The 24,983-nt window shown below is 42.0% G+C and overlaps 2 protein-coding genes across 2 annotated transcripts in view; both read left to right on the forward strand.

Annotated features, from left to right (window-relative positions):
• The window catches only part of LOC128513201 (G-protein coupled receptor 83-like), a 41,894-nt gene extending 40,346 nt beyond the window's left edge, over positions 1–1,548 (forward strand). Inside the window, exon 4 of the mRNA XM_053486894.1 lies at positions 365–1,548. Within this exon, the coding sequence (XP_053342869.1) occupies positions 365–1,028 (664 nt within the window). The 3' untranslated portion in view covers positions 1,029–1,548. The remainder of the gene's footprint in view (positions 1–364) is intronic.
• Positions 1,549–11,719: 10,171 nt separating this feature from the next.
• LOC128513378 (protein IWS1 homolog) lies at positions 11,720–20,546 on the forward strand. The gene is made up of 16 exons (XM_053487125.1): positions 11,720–11,977; positions 12,091–12,150; positions 12,973–13,058; positions 13,140–13,632; positions 13,857–13,910; positions 14,459–14,669; positions 14,866–14,923; positions 15,008–15,120; positions 15,245–15,395; positions 15,491–15,573; positions 15,663–15,792; positions 17,035–17,152; positions 17,244–17,355; positions 18,205–18,261; positions 18,380–18,491; positions 20,222–20,546. The coding sequence occupies exons 2-16, from the start codon at positions 12,114–12,116 to the stop codon at positions 20,345–20,347; spliced, it is 1,941 nt and encodes a 646-aa protein (XP_053343100.1). The 5' UTR covers positions 11,720–11,977; positions 12,091–12,113; the 3' UTR covers positions 20,348–20,546.
• The last annotated feature ends 4,437 nt before the right edge of the window (positions 20,547–24,983 follow it).

The raw sequence follows: 24,983 nt of genomic DNA on the forward strand, positions 1-24,983 counted from the left end.
TTCATTATTGGCATAAAAATATTTACATTCAGTCTCTCTCTCTCTCCATTAGTTGTATCTTTCTTTTTCTCCTGCTGTCTTGCTTCATCTGCGTGCTGCCTTTTACATCATCTGTTCTCTCGCTGTCTCTCTCGCTCTGTCTCTTCCTGTCTCTCTCTCCCTCCCTCTCTCTCTCTCCCTGTCTCTCTCTCTCTCTTTGTCTATTTCTTTCCCTCTCTGTCTCTCACTCCCTGTTTCTCTCTCTGTCTCTCCCTCTGTCTCTCTCTCTGTCTCGCTCTGTCTCTCCCTGTGTCTCCTTCCCTCTGTCTCTCTGTCTCTCCCTCTGTCTCTCTGTCTCTGTCTCTCTCTCTGTCTCTCTCCGCAGTAAGGACATCGTTCGCTCTCTGTGCGTCCCGGATTTCCCTGACCCGTCTGAACTGTACCATCAGTACCTGGACCTGGCGACCTTCATCCTGCTGTACGTGTTGCCGCTCCTCATCGTCACGGCGGCGTACTCGGCCGTGGCGCGCCGTCTGTGGCGGCGTAACGCCATCGGTGACGTCACCAGCGAGCAGTACTTCCTCCAGCGCAGGAAGAGGAAACGCACCATTAAGATGCTGGTGCTGGTGGTTCTGGTGTTCGCCGTGTGCTGGTTCCCGTTGAACTGCTACGTGGTCCTGCTGTCGAGTCACGCCATCCACTCCAACAACGCCGCGTATTTCAGCTTCCACTGGCTGGCCATGAGCTCCACCTGCTACAACCCCTTCATCTACTGCTGGCTCAACCAGAGCTTCAGGTCCGAGCTCACCTACCTGCTGAGCATGTGCAGGAACGGCCGGCCCAGGGGGCGGGGCAGCAGCGGGCGAGGGGAGGAGCCCGGCGAGAGGCCTCCGCCGCCGGACGGCTGTCGCAGGGCGGCCTGGCCGGAAAGCCACGCCTCCTCACAGCCGTCCGATCACAAAGAGAGCCACGCCCTCAGGACCACGTCTCTCGGCCAATCAGGGAAGACCGACATCCTGTCAGTGGAGCCGATCGTCACCGTCGGCTGATGCGTTCAAAACTGTTCACCTGACTGTGTTTACCAGGAGAGAGAGAAATGTCTTCATTTCGTATGAGCTTCATTACACACACGTGCACACACACACACACACACACACGTGCGCGCCCAGAATGTTAAATAACTCTATTTACAGCGAAAGCTAACTGCAGTGTTTACAATACAGAGTTTGTAAAAGTTTTATAATGTATGAACTATAACTTTATTAAAAATAATCCAGGAGTCGCTACACACACACGTAACACACACGTCAGCACTTTGGCGCCGGATCACGTGAGCAGCGCGCGAGTGTTTATTACAGAGACAGAACGATGTTTACATGGACAATAACACAATCATTTTGTATCGATTTATAGCGATTGAAAATAAAACGCTCGTCAGTGAGAAGCAACTCGGATCAACTCATTTCTGTCAAAGTCTCTGTAGTCACTTCCTGCTCATTGCCCCGCCCCCATCGGTTTGATGGACATGTGTTTGATGTATTGTTTCTCATCAATGATGTCACTTCAGAAAGTGTGTACATTTAAACTACATCATCTATAAAGTATGTTTTTTAAAATATTTCCGCATGACTTTATTTTTTCACTTCTGCTGAATCCTGCGCTCTGATTGGTCAGAAGGTGTTGATGAATTCTCTCTCACAGCGGCTCGGACAGCAGCACAGCGCTGGATCAGTGTACGGTTTCCATGGTAACGGCTCGTCACATGGGCGTGTGCGTGTGGAAGGAGTCTCCAGTGCGAGCGCTGCGTTACAGGCAGGGTGAAGCCGTGATCCCTTCAGGACAGAGGAGGTGTGTGTGTGTGTGTGTGTGTGTGTGTGTGTGTGTGTGTGTGTGTGTGGAAGCTGATGTTACTGTCGCGCTTCATGAACCTGAACTGAAGAGATAAAAGTAAGTCGGTTCGCTCTTTAATGAATAACGAACTGTAACTGTGTGGAAACGTCTCTCGCGGCGTGAGAGCAACACACACACACACACACACACACACACACACACACACACACACACACACACTTCCACCATCTGTATAGCTCATATAAACACTTTGAAGAGGACTCTCTCTCTCTCTCTGTGTTTTAAGATTCGAAGGTGCTTTATTAATTTAATTAATATTTAAATTACATTCTTATTGCAGAAGCTCCAAAATAAGACAAATAACAGGTAATAGATAAAAAAGAAATAAATAAAAAACTGTATAATAAGTAATAGTAAATAAATATATATAAAATGAAAGATTAGAGACATTTGACTCAGTCAGGAAAAACTTATTGAAAACTATTGAAAAGGAGTTTATTTTCTCTTAATTACCCCCCCAAACCCCTCCCCCCCTCCCCCCCCCAGCACAGGGTAACTCGTGTCCCTGAGTGCACTTTGGAGAAGTGAGGATTCTCTTTATCCAAACTTCCAGACTACAGAGACGGCCCTAACGACACTCGGCCGCTTTCAGTCCGACGCTTTTGTTCCACTTGAAGGTGAACATCAGGCAAAATTGGAGGAAGAAGAAAATCAGCGTCAGTTTGTTCTGAAGATCAGAAGAACTCCATTAGACCCGTTTATCTGAGAGTGGAGCTGATCTGAGATCTGTTCAAGGCTCCTGTTGATGGAAATGAAGATGTTGAGTTCAAACTTTTCCTCTGGATCTTATCACCGTCACGACGCCGAGCTGAAACCACGTTTAATTGAAAAACCATCACACACGTCTCCGTCTCCATCAGAGCTGAGCGTGTGTGTGTGTGTGTGTGTGTGTGTGTGTATGTGTGTGTGTGTCTTTTCTCTCCTTTTATTTTAAATCAATCTCTGATTCGAGTCGCTGTTTATCAGTGATGTAGAAACTCACGGTGGTCGGATCATCACTTCAAGCTGCATTAGATTATTCACTCAAACCTGCAGCTTGAAACACAATAGAGCTTCTCCTTACCACACACACACACACACACACACACACACACACACACACACAATAATATTTACCTGCTTATTATTTCTTTTTTTTTATTTCTTTATTGATGTTTTGGTGATCTTCAATAACTGTGTGTGTGTGTGTGTGTGTAAGGGCAATTAGAACTCATGGCCTCCTGGAGTCGAGTCGTCATCCAAAGGTGTTTTATACGTACCAACACACACAAGAACATTTTTGTCAAATACAGAATCAACTCATGTTTTATAAAGTTTAAGCAGGAGGTCACCTCGTCACATGTTCACTTGTGTTTGGTGATGATGAGCTCACAGGGAGAGCAGCGTAAAACAAAAGAACTAAACCGAAAACAAGATACCAATTTCAAAAACCAAACCGCTGATTGGACGAGACGAGACCTGTCACTCAAAATATACAGGAAGTCCCGCAGCCTGACGGCGTTTAAATGTGTTTTTGTTTAATGATTATTTAATAATCTACTAATGCGCTACTGTCTCAATGTAAACAAACACCTGCACCAATAGATATTAATTAGAAAAGATAAAGTGAATATTTTGACTGGGATTAGTTCATATTTTCACTTTGGCTGAAATAACAGCGCTGAAGTGGTATAAGTGAATTTTAACACGCTGGAGTGGTTTTAAGACAAAACTTCATCTTTATCCTTTTATCTACTTTTTCCATTTCTCATCTGTGATTCACTCTCCGATTACCGAACAGGGAGTGTATTTGTCTGACCACCAAAGAAGGACAACTTAGTGTAAACAAGGCGTAAGATACTCAACCTTACAGAATGGGATTTCTTTGTATTAATAAGTTAGACAGAGAGTTCTGCTGTACAGAGAGACACACAGACATGGACGTGGGCTTCAACCTCAAATAATAATAATAATAATAATAATAATAATATCACTGATTACATTAAAGATCAACAGATTATTATTAGATTTAAACATTTAACTCTTTAACCGTCAGGGACGCGTACTAACGTATTTTATATTTTAGGAAATTGGTGACATTTGTCTCGAACAGAATAAGAGGGTTAATGAACTAGGGAGGGTAGGACCCTGAGAACACGTGGTAGATGCACTCACTCTCAGTCACTGTCAGGTATTTGGGTTTTCTGGTTTTGAAGATTTGACTTTATCGAGGCACAAATGAAACCAAGTTGTTCTGCCAGAGGAACTGGTGAGAGACCTCCTCCACACACACCTTTATCCGTAGGGGAGTTTTTTATTCCTTTCATCTCCTACTGTTCACATACAGCACATACTGCTTCTAATCATTACTACTAACTGTATGATGGTAAAATATCATTGAAGTAAATTAATGTGATTTTTATTGTTAATTAATACATGACTCTAAGGGTTTATATAGAATCTGTCCTGACCGCTGCAGACTGGGAACATCCAACAAGAGCCGCAGTCGTGGAGTTGCCCAGTCGTCTAGACGTGTCAAGTTGTGACAGTCACTCCAGGTACAGTGTCTCGCTACAGTGGTGCCTGGATGTGGGTGGGAAGTCTCAGGCATTAAGTGAAGCTTTTCTGTTGGAGTTGATGAGGGATATCTCAGTGGTTAAGATTAGATTAGATTCGACTTCACTGTCTTTGTAAGAAGTACTGTAGATGTACAGATGATGTACAGATGATGTACAGATGTACAGAGCCAGTGAAATGCAGATGAATGTTGGTCTACTGAAGATGTTGGACAACTGATCAGAAGGTCCCAGGTTCGAACCTTAGCTCCACTGAGTTCCGTCCTTGAGGGAAGCTCTTAAACTTCAACTGCTCAGCTGTAGAATGAGATACAAGTCTAAGTCACCCTGGATAAATTCTTCTGCCATACTGGTCAAGTGTGTTGCTGTAAGGTGGTACGGTGGTGTAGTGGTTAGCGCTGTGGCTTTGCACCTTCAGGGTCCAGGTTCGATTTCCATCTGGCTGTCTGTGTGCGCGGAGTTTGCATGTATGCGGATGTACTCTATATCACGCGAGTGCTCATAATGTTACGGCTGATGGGATTATATGTCTGTTCGAGGGGAACGTCTTTTGTTAAAGCTCTACACAAATACAATCGAACTGAATCAAACGCACAACAAAAGAAGCAGATAAAGTGAAGCTGTTGTGAAGTAATTGCGTGCGTGGGCAACGCTAACAAACTAATGGTGTTTATTTGTCCTGAAGGCTCTTATCGCTCTCTAACGAGTCAGTCACTTCTTTCAGGTTTAAAGGAATTAACCGGTTTGGAGAGAATCAGTAAACGTTCCCTCCTACACGGGTCAGAGGTCATGAAAAGTGATTACAGCGCTAATACACGCTGGTGTAATTATTAGCGGTTTAGCGCTGTATGAGGCCACGTGAACTCTAGTTTCTAAACCATGTGGCAAAAACAGATACAGATAGAGACAGATGTATTAATACTGTAACGTTACTGCAGCAGAAGAGTCCCGGAGCACGACATTCAACTGGGGGGGTAAAATCAAACGCACTCCTGTGGGAGAACCTTCAGCAATTCGCTTCAATGTAGTCCTTAGACACGGAGCTCTGATCCCCTGCCTTCACTCCATGAGCTTCAGAAGGGAGCGCTGTAAGGATTAAGGAGAGACACGGGATCAAGACTGGCGGTGATTCATTTCCTATAACAGCACAACCCTCCCTCCGAGTGCTTTGTTCCAGATCTCGTCCCATCGGTCTTACACCTGTTCGGTCCCCTGAAAGCAGAAGATTCACTTCTGATGAAGACGTGAGGACGGATGGACAAAGTTATTAAAAAGCATCGAGATTATGTCAAAAACTGAGGCATTCGTCTTTTATAAAAAGTTAATTAAAAATATTTCTACAGCCAGACTGTGGATCATTTGTGACTCACCATTTTTACATCTGATCCTGTTCTCACTTTAGTACAGGGGCGTATAGTCCAGTAAATATGATTTGTGTGCGATTTTGACTATAATCACACACACACACACACACACACACCATTGCAATATGACAATTTAAGTCCCTTCCTGTGACAGGACACACAGCCATGCATTTTCTCAAAGTGGTGAAAAGGAGTGGGAGTGTGTGACAGTGTGTGTGTGTGTGTGTGTGTGTGCTGAAGGCTGACACACTGAAACAGCCTAACAAAGAAAGCGCTGACAGATCACACACACACACACACGCAACCAAACACAACCAATCACACTAATCCTCAGCTCGGGCTTTTAGTGCGACACAGAAAGAATTTAGAAGTAAAATACGCATCACTGTGAGCACTCACGCACAGCCCGAGTGTGTGTGTGTGTGTGTGTGTGTGTGTGTGTGTGTGTGTGTTTGATAAATTCCACTTTTAAAAAATGTATCCTTGACTCAGTGCCTACAGAAATCTGGAAAGTGTTGTGTGTTAGAACAGGTTGTACAAGCGCTTGATGCTCTGAGGATAAAACGTGGAGCTGAAGATGAAGGGAAGCGCAGAAGAGACGGATAATGTGCTCGGAACTGATATAATGAATAGCAACAACAGCACTTGTGTTATTTTTGCACAGAGAGCTGGTTAGAAAGCTCTGCAGGATTGAGACGCGAGCAGAAAAACAACAGCGAGTGGTGAATGTCAGGGAGGTTTTTTACATTAACCTTATGAGACCTGAGGCTCCTCACGTCAGGACGTGACGTTTTCTCCAGACTACACGCTCCAGACATGCGTGTGTGTGTGTGTGGTCCTCACAGGAGGACGTTTGGGGTTAATTACTTTACCTGAATTCTTCCTTCGTAAAGCCTTTGTAGTTTAAGTTTGTAGTTAGTAGAGGTTGAGGAGAACGTGTGCGGTGACACCACAGTAGCGTCTCAGGAGCTTCAAACTGACATGAACCTTCATTTATTTATCCCCAGGACCTGCCTGGTCAGGGACACGCTAGGGGAAATTACTAGTGCTGTACACTCCCTGTAAATTACATGTACTACCGTATGCTATGCTATTCTATACTATAATAAATTACTAGTGATACACACTCCCTGTAAATTACATGTATACTATAGTATAGTAAATTACTAGTACAATACTACACTATAATAAATTATTAATATTATGCTATATTATAATATACTATAATTAATTATTAGTACTATACACTTACTAAAAATTAGTACTATACTATACTATACTGAATTACTAGTCCAATACTACCCTACCTTATACTATAATAACCTACTAAAATTATAATATATTATTCTATACGATGATAAATTACTAGCACTATACTACCACTGACTGCAAATTATTAAAATACTTTAATATTTTATTAGTACTATACTAAACTATAATGCATTACTAGTTCTATACGCTCACCGTAAATAACTACCATACTAAACTATGCTAAACTAAATTACTTGTACTATACTAGTACTTACTGGTAATTACTATACTGTACTATACTATACTAAATTACTAGTGCTTTACTATATTATACTAAAATTTATTAATTGTACTATACACTCACTGTAAATTACTAGTCCTATTCTATACAATAATAAATTACTAGTACTATACTACACTATACAATAATAAATTACTAGTACTATACTACACTATACTATAATAAATTACTAGTACTATACTACACTATACTATAATAAATTACTAGTACTATACTACACTATACTATAATAAATTACTAGTACTATACTACACTATACAGTACTGTAATAAATTACTAGTACTATACTACACTATACTATAATAAATTACTAGTGCTATACATTCACTGTGAATTACTAGTCCTGTACTTTACTATAATAAATTATAAGTACTATACACTCATGCCCAAACCTCAGCCACTGGATATAGTGTCAGTTCCAAGCCCGGAGCATAGAGAGAACATGCAAACGCCACACACACAGACCCGAGGGTGGGACTCAAACCCCCAACCGTGAAGGGGCGTGTCCAATGTGCCACCACTAATAGGTACTGTATTACATTAGTTAATTGTTAACGTTTCTAATTAATATACTTTATAATATTGATTATACTCTGACTGAGCATCCTATTACACACATTTTCAATAGTGGGATCTTTTGCTCTACACAAAGTATTGCCAGTCACCACCCCCCCCCCCCTTGTTCAGTATGATCAGTGTTATTTGTTTATTTGTAACTGTGATTCTGTGGTTCTGTTTGTGTTCCGTTGATGTGATTTAGTCCAAATCTGTTTCTGATGAATAAAGAAATATTGATTAACAAATGATTCTATTCACTTGTTCCACAGGGAAACTCATCCAGGCTTCTACTGCCCCCTACTGAGGCGTATGTCTTATTCGTTACATGAGAGAATCTATGGAGTTAAACCCATATCACATATAAAATAAACATATAACAAATGCTAAATGCTAGATGCTAATCAGCATGCTACGCTTCTGGAGTATTAGCTTTTGATCAGAGCTAGAGATGTAATGATGTGATGTAATCATGGCAATAGTGTCTCAGCTTGTTAATGAACCATATCACAGGATAAATGCTTGATTAGTGGTAAGGTTACTGGATGTAAATTAGTAGTGGCTCCTGAAACCCAACCTTGTGGGATGCCATGGTGATATTTTACATGCAGATCCTGTTCCTTTCATTGTTTTTCTCCATGTGCAGTGTGCAAAGAGAAGCATGTAGGTCTCTAACAGGAACCCTGTACCTGATGGTGTGAACTGGTTTATAAAGGGTTACATTATGGTAGAAGATGTTCATCTCACACAGTTTGGTTTATTAAACATCAACTTTTTACAGCAGAAACAATTCAGTTCCAAGATCCTAATCTACCACATCTTTTAATCATTCTCCTGTCTTTACATGCACCAGAAACCAGAAGTTTCAGAACTTTTGTTAACAAAAGAATGTTATTGTACTCAGTTAAAATAGAGAGCACGACGTGGACTTGGTGTCCTCGAGGTAAAATCAGCTTTCACACTTTAGTAAAGGTATAATGACAACAGGCTTCACAATGACAGACAATAAGTGTTGCACATAAAGTATGAACACACACACACACACACACACACACACACATACATACATACACATACACACACACATACATACACACACACACACATACATACACACACATACACACATGCTTCAGAGCGAGCAGCATTGAGAGTCTGTAAATCTCTCTCCAGTGTGTCCCTGAAGCCCTAATAAAAAATCACATTTAAAAAAATTCATCTGTCCTAACTGTGTACCGACCTTCATAAAATACACACCGAAGTGAAAAGCACTTATGTCGAGGAGAAGCTTTTGTATGATTCATGTTCCATTCCAAGGTTACTGTAATTATATTTCATTATTTATAGTCAAGGGACAAATGTTACATCGTGAAATAAAAGTCCTGAGCTTCTGTGTGAAAACTCAATATTTAGGACTCAAAGTGCCCGACTGTACTGTACTACACTAAACTAAATTCAACTTTTAAACTTCTTGATTCAGTTATGATCTTTAGGAGTCAAAACTTCTTGAACTCTCCCAGTTTCCGCTGTATAAATGTCCATCTGAATGAAACTGAGCGAAAAGTTAAGACCCTTGCATTAGATAATGACTGCAGTGTTTAATGAGGAACAGCTGCAACAAGTCATTTAACCCTTTACTATAAATACTGTGAAGTTTTAGATTTTTTTTAAAAATCTAAAAATCTGGATTAACCCCCAGGCTTTAAAAAATGTCACTTGTTCATATGTTTAGTCTCTGGATTCAGAAATGTTATTAATGTTTATAGTTAGGACTATATACTTCTTGAGATTCCCAGTTTTTAGTGTGTTAAAATATTTCGCCCCAGTCCTTATGGCCGTATACTCTTCGGTTAGTCTCGCGGGGCGGGGGTAGATATGTATATGACTGTAAAGTGTTTTGTTTGAATCCCATTCTGTAAATGCTTTCAGTCCTGAGTTGATGATTATGTTTACATTAAACACATAAATTAAACATATTAGTCTAAGTCTGAACCTGTTGGTCAGTGTCCGGCTTCAGGGAAGGCGACAGCAGATCATAGATCCTCATCAGTGCCAGTGTCTAATGTTCTCCAGAGAACAATATCGAGTCCATTATGGTGTTTAACTCCTCACGCTGATCACGTTTCATGGTAATGATTTGGACATTTTCACCTGTAAAGGTTTGCATGCTCTGGTTTATGTTGATGCAGTGCTTATAGCAGCAACCTCTATAAATATACCAGAGGATGAGTCAGTGCCAGTAACCCACACGGCAACGTGTTAAAAACTTTATAACATCATTTCTTGGCTAGGAAAATAACTTAATATAATAATAGTGATGCAGATTTTATGTACAGTTCATGATCCGGATTCTTTACTAACAGAACCTGACACATGAGGAATGAAATGACACACACACACACACACACACACACACACACAGCCTGCGTATGCAAATCCCTAAATAATAATTATAAATTATTCCTATTAAGCAACTAAATGCAGCCAAATTGTTCATCTGTGTTCAGTAAGTACAGCGTTGCACATTATCCCACCCCCCAACACTCCCAGCAATCCCCATCTCGCTATTTCCCTCCTCTAATGGGAATGGGAGAACAGGAAGTTCCTTGGCAGATCTTCTCACGTCATCTGGTACAAGTGGCACTACAAACTGCATTACTTGTCTAATAAAATTGCTTAAACCTGCGAGAAAAGAGAACTCCATGTCCTCGCCCCTGCACAAGACCAAGAGCAATGAGTCTCGCTCATATTTGAAAGGAATTGTAAAGAACAGGGGTCATTTTCTTGCATGTCAGATAAATGAAGGTGTAGTTCAGGCTGCGAGCGCTGTTCCTGGCTCTCCTCATAACCTTCTGATCGTTTCTAATACAGATTATGCGGCTAAAAGTTTTTTAGAACATATTGTTAACCTAGGTGTCCCTCAAGTGTTTGTTCTAGGTCAACTCATGTTTGTATGGGTTCTGATATAAGCATGGCCTCTCGTGTTGTACAGTTTCTGTAAAGTCCAAATTTATATCCAAATACACTGTCTCATCAAGACATCAAGATATTTAGAAGGATTGTACGGTTTATCATTCAATCATTTTATATATATTTCATCTTATGATTATTTTTATACGAACAATGCTGCGGTGGATCAATGAGTATGTATTTAGCGTAAACAATAAATATAACGTAAAATGGCAAACAAAGACCCAGAAACAAGGGGCTTAATCAATTAATTATCTATTTATTTATTTATTTCCGTGCTGCTTGTGTAGTGTGAGGTTGCAGGTAGGCCACATCCTGGACCAGGTTCTAACCCTCACACACACTCAGACACACACACACACTTAGACACACATATATATAATTATACACTGTGGGCAGTTTGTAAGCACCAGTTATTCTACACTGCAGGTGTTCAGACTGTGGAATCGGAGGAAACCCACCAAAACACGCGTGTGTGTGTGTGTTTAATCTTTCAAGTTTTTCTTTCGGTGGAGGTCGATTTATCCTACACAAAACCCATACACTATATACTGTACAGTACTTATTTTATTATTATTATTATTATTATAACAAAATTCACAGGTAAACAACCAAAAATAAATAGAAGATATAAAGTATAAGTAAACTTAACAATGTGTAAATAAATAATAGAAATAGACAAACAAATAAATAAATAAAGAAAAAAACACAATGTTATAAAGTATTTTCCTTTTTTAAAAATCTTTTTTCCCTGTATTGTTACATGCATGACGTCATCTCCACGCGACACAACAGGACCACGCATGCGCAAAGGTCGCGCTTCCATTTTTTTTTTTGTTTTCTGTGAGGTAACAGTAGCCTTTAGCGAACAGAGCTAGCCTCCAGGTGAGGAAAACGTCCTAGTCCTAGTCGTGGTTTTGTTCACGTGGGTTATTTACTGTACTAGTGATCAAAGGGCGCCGCGGTGTCTGTATTTACAACATAGAATGATTTAGAAAAAGATTTTATAACTGCGGAAGTTGACCTGAACAGCACCGGCTAGTGTTAGCATTATTAGCAGGAAGAGGCCACATCGGCTCGGTTTCACTTTGGTGAGGAGAAATACGTGTTACAGGCTTAATTTACTTATATTTTATTTTTAATTTCGCTATTATTATTATGATGATGTGATCCTTTGCTTTATGTTTGTGCGGTTTCCTCACAGGTGCGCGAGACTTGAGCGCGCAGATGGACGGAGAGGAGGAGTTTTCAGGGACTCACTCAGGTGAGTTATGCTAAGCTAATCATCTCAGGCTGCACGCCTTTTGTTTTTAAAGCTTGTTTTACAAAAATCTGATCTGACTGAAGGAATGTGAGTTTAATTTATACTTCTGATCATCAGTGGAAACAAAATTCCTTGATTGTTTGATCTCCATAAATAACAGAAGGGTTTTGTCTGTACATTGGGTCAGAACTCGCTCTTTCAATTATATCTTCATGTTTCCTACATTAGAGGACCAGAAACACGTCTCGGAGAAATGTTCGGTCTGTCTGTCCAGCCAGATTTTGTCGCAGCATCACACAAAACTGTCTTGCAACTGTTATGAGAGCCCTTAGAAATCAGCCTGAAGTAAAAGAAATCAAAATGTTGAGTAAAAGTGATGGTATGAACGGTCATGTGGCAAATTATAAACATCATTTAATAAACCTTTTGCAGTACTTGGATATCTGCCTGGAGACGTTTTACGACAAAACTTCATCTTTATCCGATCACTTTTTCTGTGATTTAATAAGTACAACTTAGTGTAAACAAGGCGTAAGATATTCAACCTTACAGAATGTTTCTGCTGTACAGAAAGACAGATGTACGTTGGCTTCAACCTCAAATAATAATAATATCACTGATAACATTAAAGATCAGCAGATTATTTTTAGCTTTAGCCTTCTAACTATTTCTACAAACTCTTTAACCGTCAGGGACGCGTACTAACACTAGTATAATATAAAACAGAGGGAGAATTGTATGAAGTACAAGGAAAAGGGTAATAAAACATTCTAAATACTTTTTCTAAGGAAATCATCGATCTGTGTGTGTGTGTTTCTGTAGACGATGGTAGTGGCACTCCGGTGCAGGACGAACACGCGATGGCATCTGACGCTGAGGACGACAGAGCAGAATCACATCACTCTGAGGTTATACCTGTTCCTAACTGTGACCTTTGCCCTTTTAAACTCAGTTCTCTTTCTGATCCTGCTGTACGATGTGATTGACAGGACGAGGGCAGTGACAGAGACGGTCCCTCCTCCAGTCCAGTAGCTCCTGCAGATGACAGCGGATCAGAACACGAGGACCGAACAGGAGGAGGAGGGGCCAACAGCGCAGATGATGACGATGATGATGATGATGATGGTGGTGTTAATGATGAAGGCTCCCCTCGGAAGCGAAGAGGAAGCACGTCAGAGACAGAGGATCAGCACAAAAAGCAGGACAGTGAATCAGAACACGAGGAGACACCGAAGGGGCGGGGCCATCACTCGGATTCAGACGAATCGGGAGACGAGAAGGTGAAGGAGAGAGACTCAGATGGTGAGGAGGAAGGAGAGGAGCGGAGGAAAGAAGAGGGAGGAGAGAGGAGGAAAGCTGTGATGCACTCCGACAGCGAGGAAGAGGAGGACAGGAAGCCCACAGACGAAGCAGGAAGTGAGCAGGAGGACGGGCGAGCTCGGCGTGTCCTCTCCGACAGTGACGATGATGACGAGCAGCCAGGTACGCTCACCTGTGAGACACTCTCTCTCACACACACACACACACACACACACACACACACACACACACTGATCTCCCTGTCTGTCTAAAGCTCAGATAAACACGTCCTGTAGTTGGTGATGTACAGCGTGATCACATGTTCTTATTAAACACACACACACACACACGGATGTCCTTATTAAACCTGACACACACACACACGCGCTTTCTCTCTGTGCTTTCAGTCAAGAGAAGGAAGGCCATTCTCTCTGACAGTGAAGACGAGGACCAGCCCAAAGGTGAGCTTTATCTCTTTCTCTCTCTCTCTCTCTCTCTCTCTATATATATATATATATATATATATATATATATATATATATATAGAGAGAGAGAGAGAGAGAGTTCTGTTTCTCGTGTTTTTCTTTTATCCTCCTCCGTTTCTCTCTTTCTCTCTCATTCTATTCATATTTTCTCTGAGATTCTCTTTCTCCCCCCTTTATACCTGTTTCTGTTTTTCCCTTGTTTTGTCAGTCTCTCTTTCTCTGTCTTTGGTTTCCCTAACTTCTCTCTCTCTCCTTCTCTCTCCCCCTCTTTTTCTCTCATTCTCTCCCGTTCTTGTTTTGTCTCTTTTCTTCTGTTTCGTTAAATTTCCCTCTCTCTGTCTCTTTTTTTTCTTTCTTCGTCTCTTTCTCTTTGTCCCCCCTCTCTTGTTTAGTCTTTCTTCTTTTGTTTCTTTTTCTTGCTTTTAAACCACTCTGTTTCTTTTTCTCTCTCGCTCTCCCCCACTCATTCTGCCTCTCTTGTTTTTCTTTATTTCTCTCTTTTATTCTTTTCTCTCTCTCTGCAGTGAAGAAGAGCAGGGTGGTGTCAGATGATGAGGAAGACTCCGGTAGTGAGGAAGGCTCCGAGGCACCTGATAAGACGGTGGCTGCTAAACTCAGGGAGCTGGGCTCGGACAGTGAGGATGAGGAGGACAGCAGGACGAAGATGGACACGGGAAAGAAAGACGAGAAGACGCTGTTCGGCAGCGACAGTGACTCGGACAACGATGTGGAAGAGTGAGAGGATTTCTTTTATCTATTTCTCTCCTTCTTCATCTCTATCAGTCCGTCCTACCTTAAAATAGGCGTGGCCTCAGTGTCGGGCACAAAGAAGAGTGGGCGTGGCCTCTGCGTCAGATTCTTCTTTTCTTTTTTTTTTGCTTGACCTTGCTCATTTTATTTTTCTGTTTGTGATCCCCCCCCCCCAAAACAGGAAAATGATAGCAGATATTTTCGGCGAGTCGGGTGAGGAGGATGAAGAGGAGTTTACGGTGAGATACTCCCATAATGCACCTCTCTAACAGGTGTGTGTCTGTGTGTTCTGAGTCTTACAGTGTGTGTGTGTGTGAGAACAGGGCTTTAACCAAGAGGAGTTAGAGGGGGAGAAGCAGCAGGCTCATGGTGCAGGACAGAAGAAGGAAGTGGACGACTCTGACTCGGATGACGATGTGGACAGAGGAGGGAAAGAGTGAGTCACGTCCTGTACACCTGATTAGCCGCACGCTCGTCTCAACGCCTGGGTTAATTGTCAGCTAAACACTTTTACCGCTAATGTACATCATCACCTTACAAAACTATGTGTGTGTGTCCAGTCTATCGTTCATGTCAGATTTTGACATCATGCTAGCGAAAAAGAAAGCACAAAGCGGCAAGCGGAGACGGCACAGAGACGGGGGGACGTTTATCAGCGACGCCGATGATGTCGTCAGCGCCATGATCACCAAGATGAATGAAGCTGCTGAGGTGTGTGTGTGTGTGTGTGTGTTTAAACAAAATGTTCATAATAAATAGAACGTCAGGATATTCTATAACGTGTGTGTGTGTGTGTGTGTGTGCAGGAGGATCGGACACTGAACAGTCAGAAGAAGCCGGCTCTGAAGAAGCTGATGCTCCTCCCCACCGTCGTCATGCACTTAAAAAAGTAAACAGATCCCCTCCTCCTCCTGCTGTGTTTTTTTTTTTTTTTTTTCCCTCCCATCCTATTCTAAAAAATGTGTGTGTGTTTTTCAGGCAGGATCTGAAGGAGACATTTATAGACAGCGGAGTGATGACGGCGATTAAAGAGTGGATCAGTCCTCTCCCTGATAAGAGTCTGCCGGCGCTGAGGATCAGAGAGGAGCTGCTGAAGATCCTGCAGGAGGTCTGATATACACACACACACACACACAGCACATCAGTGAGCCTTGTTTATCACTATAAAAGAGTGTGTGTGTAGTCACATGCGTGTGTTGATCAGGTGTAAAGTGTAAAGCGTGTTCCTGGTAGCTCATTTGCATACAGAGACGCCCCCAAGTGAGGGGGGAGAACCTGAGCGCTCAGGGAAAAACCTGCAGATCAGAAGTGGGAGTTACTGTGACTCTGTTCTACAGCAATAAAATATTTAAAACGTCAGGACACTTTCACTCTGACACTTTTAAAATGTTTTTAACCAAGTAAATTCAAATGCAGAAAAAAATAATCTTAAACATTTTGGCTAGTTTTTGTTTGAAATAATTAAATTAAATTAAACCTGATTCTTGGTGTTAATATTGACATGGGAGCCGGCATGGTGTTAAAAAAAAGAAAGAAAGATAATAATGTTTTGTATAAAATTAATAATAGTCAAGCAGTAAATACTCCATCAGCTAAGACTGTGTGTGTGTGTGTTTCTTTTTAAAGTTAAAGTTAAGCAGGTTAATTTGTTTTATTTTGTTTTATTTTTACTTTATATTTTGTATGAATTATTTTTATATAAATATTTTTGGGAGAAAGGAATTCAGAGTTTCCATTATTTCCTATGGGAGAATTTTGCTTTGATATACGTTTTGATACACAAACACGCCTCCAGGACTAATTATGCTCGCAGTCCAAGGTTCCACTGTAGTTTTATTAATCTTCATTTTAATCTTCTGTAATTAAAGCCAGTAAAATAAAGCGTCTGTTTTTGACTAAATGTTCTGGGCGGAGCTCTGGGTCTCTGAGGATGTGTTTCTGATTGAGACGCCAAAACTCGTCTAGACGTCTGTCTGGATAAGGAGGCGTCTGCTAAACGCTCTGAAGCTCATCATCAACACTTTGAGCTCCACAGAATGTTCCTGAGAGAACCGAGCAGGTTAGAGGGTCTGAGCTCCATCAGCTCCAGGCTCACATCAGGTCATCCTCTTAGGTGTGAATTTATACACAGTCAGGAGCGCGAGCAGGACACACACACACACACACACACTTCTCGGATTTAACTGGAATTTGTGATTACTGCACCTTTTATTTGCTTGGCAAACAAGGCTCAGAGGGGTGCCAATACTTTATTCTACAGCCAGTGATTTGATAAAATGCATTACTTTCCCTTTCACTCGAGTTTGTGTGTGATTCCTGTATAACTCGAGGTGTGTGTGTGTGTGTGTAGTTGCCCAGTGTGAGTCAGGAGACTCTGAAGATGAGTGGAATCGGCCGAGCCGTCATGTTCCTCTACAAACACCCCAAAGAGTCGCGACCCAACAAAGACCTCGCCCTCAAACTCATCAGTACGCACGTACACACATGTTTATACAGAGCTTGTTTACACTATACTCATACTGTTGTACTTAGACTGGTTTCTCGTGTGTGTGTGTGTAGATGAATGGTCGCGGCCCATCTTTGGCTTGTCCTCTAATTATAAATGCATGACGAGGGAGGAGAGGCAGCAGAGAGATCTCGATCAGCAGATCGCCCCCCGCAGGAGACTCAGGTACACACACACACACACACACACACCTTCATTATTTTCTTTTCATATTCATTTCAGTCTCTGTTTCTCTTTTTGGTCCTGAGTTCATTTCAACATTTCCTGTTTTGTTCCTTCTTCCCAATACACACACACACACACACACACACACACAAACGTATGTGAAAGAGAGCCTCAGGCGGTTGCGAGGGAGGAGGAGCCTGATGTCTTTGGGCCCCAACTCAGGTTTCGGTTGTGTGTGTGTGTGAGAGAGGATTTGCATGTGTGAACTAAATGATCTAAAGTGCAATGTTTTCTCCGGAGTGTGTGTGTGTGTGTGTATGTGTGTGTGTTGCTTGGTTGCTGCTCCTGCTGTCTGACCAGTTTATTGAATGTTTATTTATTAATTTATTTGTAAACACAGGTGCACGTGCAGGTTTAATGTGCGTGTGTGAAGATGGACTCATCACCCTGAGTGTGAATCGTACTGAATCATAATACTTGTTTCTTGTTTTGATGATTAGCAGTCAGTATGTTACGTTAGCGCCACCTACAGGTGTCTTTCATACATGGTCCGTTACACAAACTGACAGCTTAGATTGTAATTGTATGTGCTTGTTGGAGTGGGCGTGGCTATGCTGGATCATTGAGTCACATGAGTATAACATGTCTGTAGTGTGTGTGTGAGAGACTCCTTGCTTACACACAGGCATGTGTGTATAAGACGTAAGCAAACTCTTGAGTGATTGCTCTGTATGAGTACTGACTTACTGACCTTTGAACTCTAACGAAGTATTTGCATCAGGTGAATTGTGACCTCTCTTACCCTTTTGTCTAAGTTAAAGGTGTGTGTGTGTGTGTGTGTGATTACAGCTCAGGAGGTCAGACGCCTCGCAGAGATCTGGAGAAAGTGTTAACAGGAGAGGAGAAGTGAGTATCACAGACACACATACAGATGAATTTTTTTTCTAGTGCAGCTGTATATTTATCATTTTATTATCTTTATCGTGTTTTATTAATTCGCTTTATTGCCCCCTCCCCCCCCCAGGGCGCTGCGACCTGGCGACCCCGGGTTCTGTGCGAGGGCGCGTGTGCCGATGCCCTCCAACAAGGACTACGTAGTGCGACCCAAATGGAACGTGGAGACGGATTCAAACCGGGTCAGTGGGGGAGGGGCTTATGACCGGTGGAGGGTAAAGTGGGTGGGGCTTAACATTTTTGGTGTTTTCGAATAAAAAAAAAAAGTCTAAGGCTAATCATCTGGGCCTGTATTCACAAAGCTTCGTAGAATTCTCTCAGAGAGCTCCTATCTTAGCGTTTAAACGTCCTAGCTGGGAGTCTTAGACTAAAAGTGATGGGTGAAATGGGAGGGGCTAAACATGTGGGGTGAAATCAATTAATAGAGGGTTTTTTTTGGGAGGGGCTTCTGATAGTCTTGTTTAGGGACTGATCATTCTGATTCACACACATTTACATTTTATAAAAACTTCCATCATTTCTGTTGATTGTGTGAAGCTGCTTTGCGACAATGATGTATGAGTTGAAAGTGGGAGGGGTTTTTAATACACTTGTTTAAAAGTGGGAGGGGCTTTATAAGCCTTATTTGGCAGTGGGAGGAGCTTTTAAGTGACTCTTTCTTGTGTTGTTGGTGCTTACAGCGGTTTACATCCTCTATGTTGGAGTAGGGGGATTTAAGAGACTGTTTATAAGTGGGAGGAGCTTCTAAGAGCCTTTTTTTTTTAAGTGGGATGGGCGGGTCTCATTTTGCAGTAGGTGGGGATTTTTATGGTCTTGTTTAGCAGTTGGAGGGGCTGTTAATAGGGGTTTATCTTGATCAGTAGTTGACCTGGATTGTGCTGCATTACCGCCACCTTCTGGTCGAGATCTCCCTCATCATCCTCTCAGTTTTATAAGGGTTTAAAGTGGGAGGGGCTTTTAACTGCCTTGTGTTAAGGTGGGAGGCGCTTTTAAGTGCATTACAAGCAGGTCAGTATAGTAATGTCCAATTTATGTCCATTTTTGTGTTTAATGAAGTTCCTACATTGTGTAAAGAAATCGCATCTGAGACGAGACCTGAATCTGTCATGTGTCATTAGTGTTTCTATGGTAACAGTTCGTTCAGAGGTGTGTGTCTCTGTGTGTGTGTGTGTGTGTGTGTTTGTGTGAGTAAGTTTATCTGCCGTAAGTGAGAAGAGGAACTCAGGATAAAGCAAACAAGCGCCTGAGGAGGTGTGTGTGTGTGTGTGTGTGAGAGAGGGATCAAACGTGGTGATCAGACGCTGTGCTGTGATTGGTAGAGAGGCTGTAAGAAAGCCATGAGTCTCCTGGAGAAACACAAGCGGCGTTTCCTGGAGGAGAGGAAGCAGCGGCGTCTCCAGGGAGCAGTGAAGATCAGCGTGGAGGGAAACCGCATGCCCCTGTAGCTCCGCCGCGGGCCTGCAGGGGGCAGTAAGTGCTGCATGAGCAGCGTGTGTTAGAGGAGCAGCACGGCTCAGTGCATCTCGCTCACTAACGCTCTAATGCTGAGGGGGGGACACGCCATCGCCTCTGAGTCAGGACTGTCAGTCACGCCATGAACATTTGTGTGTGTGTGTGAGGGGGGTGTAGGGTGTAGACTAGTGTGTTCTGTGTCATGCAGTGATGCTGTTTCATTAAATGATTATTACTCATGTTCTCTTCTATTTCTTTTTCTTCTCCCTCCTTCTTTTCCTCCTTTCTTTCTCCTCCTTGTTCTTATTTTCTTCATCCTATTCATCATCTTCCTCCTCTTTTTGAATCCTCTCCCTGTCTTTCTCATTCTGTTTGTCCCCCTCTTCTTTCACTTTTCCCCTACTTGTCCTCCACCTATTCTCTTTCCTCACTTCTCCTCTTCCTCTTCTTCCTCCTGCAGGGTCCTGTGAGAAAGAGTTTATCACGTGTAGACAAACAGATGCGACGCTTCGCCGATATCCGCCGCCTCACGAAGACGGGTCACGCCGTCAAGATCAGCGTGGAAGGGAACCGCATGCCTCTCTGATTCCTCAACGCATCACTTCCTGTTTGTTTCTGTTGGTTTTGTTTTTCTACGATGGAGTACGTGTGGAGGTCGACTCTGCTGGAGACGAGGCGGTTGTAGCTACACGTGTGTATTATAGCTGTAATGACGTGTGAAACGTGAGCCCATGATGTTCAGGTGTAACTTTGATAATAAAGACTTTCCGAATCTGTTGCTTTTACTCCCTCCGTCTCCCCGTGTGTCGTGTTTCACACCCTCACCTCCCGCCAGAGGAAGGAGTCTCCAGTGTCACACGTACTGATCAGACACACTGAAGTGCTCACATCTCAGCTCTGCAGCGTGATGGAGCAAAGCTAAGTGCCCCCCGTGTTGGTCTTCACCTCCCTCGAACGTGCTGTGAACAAACCTGAGAACGTCAAATTTTTCTTCTAAAAATCAGAACGTGTTACTGTTTTGTGTTTTTTAGGTGAAAAATTCAACGTTCTCAGTTCTCAATGAAATTCACATCATGTGTTAGGGAGGTGAGGACTGACTTGGGGGACACTTTCCTCTTCATGTCACCTGCGATGTTATAATTCCACACACACTTCCACCGGAGAATAACATTCCGTCATTAAACCGTGAAGAAGTCTCAGTTTTAATGACGTACAGAACACAAGGCCTCAGGAAATCCGATCTGTCTGTTTACACCACAATCACATGAGCACATGTCTGATTTATATCTGATTTATTTCCACATATGAAGGAGGCCTGAAACCGATCTGGAAATATCGGAATGCATGCATTTTTTTAATGTAAGTAAAACATATCTGATACAGTATGTGTCACATATGAGTAAAAAATCAGAATTGGGTCACATTTACCTGACAGTGTAAACGTAGCCTTATATACCTTTGACACAAATATACAATATAACACATTCCAACCTACTTGACTAAGGGCCTGTCTACACAAAGACGCGTTTCGCTGTATACTTATACATTTTCGTCCACACGGATCCGGCGTTTTAGGAGACTGAAACCGCTATTTCTTGAAACCGTGTCCCAAAGTTGATAAATCTGAAAACGACACCCTTGCGTCTTCGTGTGTACAGCCAATCCGTATATTTTGTGAAACGATGATGTCATCACATCACGTGTCGGCAGCGTCACACGTAACAGCAACAACAATAATGGCGGACTACATGATTGTGTTCGTGTTGCTACAAAGCCTGCTAGCTTTATTACAGCAAAATCTATTGCTTCTATGCAACTGTTATGAGAAACAAGCGATAATGGACAACATCTTGGTTCGTATACAGCGCGAAGGTTCAGCGCATGCTCAAAGTCGTCTTCTCCGTGTATAGTGTATCTCCATGGCAGAATTACAGCGCCTCATACTGGTCTGGCATATATACTACACCGTTTTCAGTGGTTTCGTGTGTACGCAGATATTTCTTGAGACGACGCCGTGTTCACGAAAAAAAAATAATCGGATAGGGAACGCACCAGCTTCGTGTGGACGGAGTCTAAATCTTTGGCCCCTTTCCCCACACTGCCATCATGTTGCAAAAAACCATAACTGCACCTCTCGAAATCTCACAGTGAAATGTTGAATCCAGGATGGCATTTTGTCTCAGAGTGAATTTTCAAATAAGTGAAATACTCAACTCCACAAGCTTATATAAAGCATTAGTAGAAAATAAATCTAATTAACCTGAACTTTACCTTTAAAATGAATCGCCCCCAAGGATAGAGGAGGAGGAACCTCATTTAAACCGGTGAGGCGACTCATGTTGAAAATATTGGTATTTGGTGCATGGTGACACAGTGGTGTGGTGGTTAGCACCATCGTCTTGCACCTCCAGGGTCTGAGTTCGATTCCAGTCTCGGTGTGGTTGGTGGGTTTCCTCCGCGGTCTCTGATGTCCACTGATGTGCAGATTGGGTTAATTGGCGTTCCCAAATTACTGTAGTATTTGAAATTGTGTGTGTGTGTGTGCCCTGTGATTGATTGGCACCCTGTCAAGGGTGTACCCTGCCTTGTGCCCTAAGGCTCCTGGGATAGGCTCCAGGTTCCCATAAGCCTGAATACAGGATAAAGAAGTACAGATGATAAGTGAGTGAGTGTGTGAGTATCTGGTGTGTCTCACTTCAGTGTCTATTTTTGTAGAATACATGTGAGCTACTTTGTGATTGTTTGCAGCATCGCACATTAGATGTGAACCCCAGTCAGTTTGTTTCTGCAGAAATTTGTAACTCGAATGGAGGGACTACCAGTATAGGAAAATGTAAAATAGGCTGTGATTATACAGTAAAATATAATTATTATTTTGTTATCTTAAAATGACCTGTGTTTAACAATTATATGTCATTTAAACATAAAAAGATCAGGTTAAGTTAAAATAAAGGACGGATTTATTATTATTGCATTATTTATTATCGTCAAAACACCAGATTACATTTTATTAATATACAACAGAATGTTATTTGATTATTAATCAGCATTAGCAGAAATTTAATAATAAATTTAAAAGCCTTTTTTTTTGTTTAAACTGAACAAAAAAAAAAACATCGTATAACAGTATAATGATATTTTGCAAAATCAAACAACAAAATCTACCCTAACAAATGTAGAGAAATAAAGGAAACTAATTAAAAGTGAATAAAGCACATGAGCAGAGAATGTGTGTTTGTGTATTTTACTCTTTTATCTAAACTGATCTCTTAAAGTTCTTTAAACAGAGAAGCTGAAAGCGTTAATCAGATGTTGTGGATGTTGATGTGAATGTGAATTGATGTGTGAAGCTCTGAGTGTGTGAACAGTTCCTGCACACTTTAGGCTTTTTCCTGCTCTATGACCCCTGATTGACCTCATCACCTAGTGAAGAAGTGCATAATGAAGGGTTCAGGTGAGTTAGTGCTGGAAAACACTAAACTGTGCAGTGCTCTGTTCTTCCACATGGAGAGAAGCGCCTTTTATTTCAGTTTACACACGACTCGAAGTTTATCAGAGTCCATCACATAATCAGGTGCTGCTTCTGCAGTGTGTGTGTCAGCAGGGCAGTGAGACGGTGTCTGTCTCTCGGAGAGACGGTTCGGTCCGAGCCCCACCCACAGAGGAGACCCCGGGGGGACACGCCTCCTCCTGAGCTCATACTCCACCTCTTCCTGTTCAGCTTCAGAATCGATGTTGAGAATTCCAGCCCTGTTCCCTTCATTACAGTAACCCAGCGCTTCCTGCCAGCTCAGAGCCTCAGCACTCACATGGATGGAGCCTGAGAGAGACAGAAAAACCCAAAAGGAGGAGGATGGTTTAGAGTAAGATCAGAGACAGAGACTCACACCAGCTGTGTTCTAGTCACTACTGTTCTAGAAGAGTGATGAGACACTTTTACTTACTGCTGGAGCACAGAGAGAGGTAATAATTATAACTGCATGAAACTGAGTACCATTTCCCTAACCACATTTCTACACAGTCGTATGGTGATGACAGAGGATGACCTCTCCACCAGTCCCAGTTCCTGTAAGCAGAGTTTCCTCCATCAGTCCACTGCCAGTCATCACGCAGCAGGCCGATCCAGAAGGACGTGCTGCTGTTTAACCCTTTAATCTTCACCTCTTCATTTTGCTGCTGATCTCTGATGCTGACCAGGTCAGTGTAGCGCCCCCTGCAGTAACGCTGAGCACCATACCAGGTCTTACTCTCAAGGATTAGATGATAATTAGGAGTCTGTGAAGAAGCATCTGTGGAGGTTGAAAATAAAGACTCTTATTTGCATGTTTACACTAATAATAAATATTAAACATAATATATTAAAAATATATTTTAGAAAACATTACAATATGTGTAAATGTAAATTCAAATATGCATTTTAAGTCAGAAGTTACTTTGCTCATAACACATGAAGTATTGTGTCCCTCTACACTGAAGACCTTTCCATGAACCATCAGGCTTCATAACAGCACAGCAGCTCGATGTCCCACAATCCCCTGCCAGATTACTGAATGTTACAGGATCACCATTAGACCATTTCTCACTGAACTGACCGCGATAGAGACCGATCCATCCCTCCCATGTCCATGATCCACCAGCAGCCTTTATCATCAGGTTATACAGTTTAGTGTTGTCTTCATCAGAGTACAGAGTGGCAAGGTCGATGTAACTTCCTCTGCAAGCTGCTCGAGCATTAGTCTGAATCTTGTACCCCTGAATGTACTGGAAGGTAGTGAGGCTGCTGTTGACTGGATGAGAAAAGGCTGTGGAAGAAAGTTCTCCTGTTAATGTAGCAGGACAGAGATAAAGGAGGGAAATGTGATGTGGATGAACAGCTGTTAGTGATGTGACTAAAAAAAGTAAAAATACTGAGATGTGAACAGACGGAGCTTTAAACAAATGTTAAACACAGAATGTCTTAATGATGTAAAGACCGACACATAATCACAGGATTGAGTCAGTGATCACAAGTCAGTGATCGTAGGTGTATTGAGAGTGATGACTGTAATCTGTTATGACCTAACCTTTTTGCATGTGGATAATAAAGAGTTAAAACAAAAATCTACCCTGATCGATTTGCATTGATGGGAGGTTAAACTTTAAAACAAATCTAAAGATCATCATTTATGATTAAAACTACTTCTGTTTTGAGATATTGAAAAAGAAAATAGATCTTTAATTGT

The sequence above is a fragment of the Clarias gariepinus genome, chromosome 25 (assembly GCF_024256425.1).
Source record: "Clarias gariepinus isolate MV-2021 ecotype Netherlands chromosome 25, CGAR_prim_01v2, whole genome shotgun sequence".
NCBI classification, from domain to species: Eukaryota; Metazoa; Chordata; class Actinopteri; order Siluriformes; family Clariidae; genus Clarias; species Clarias gariepinus.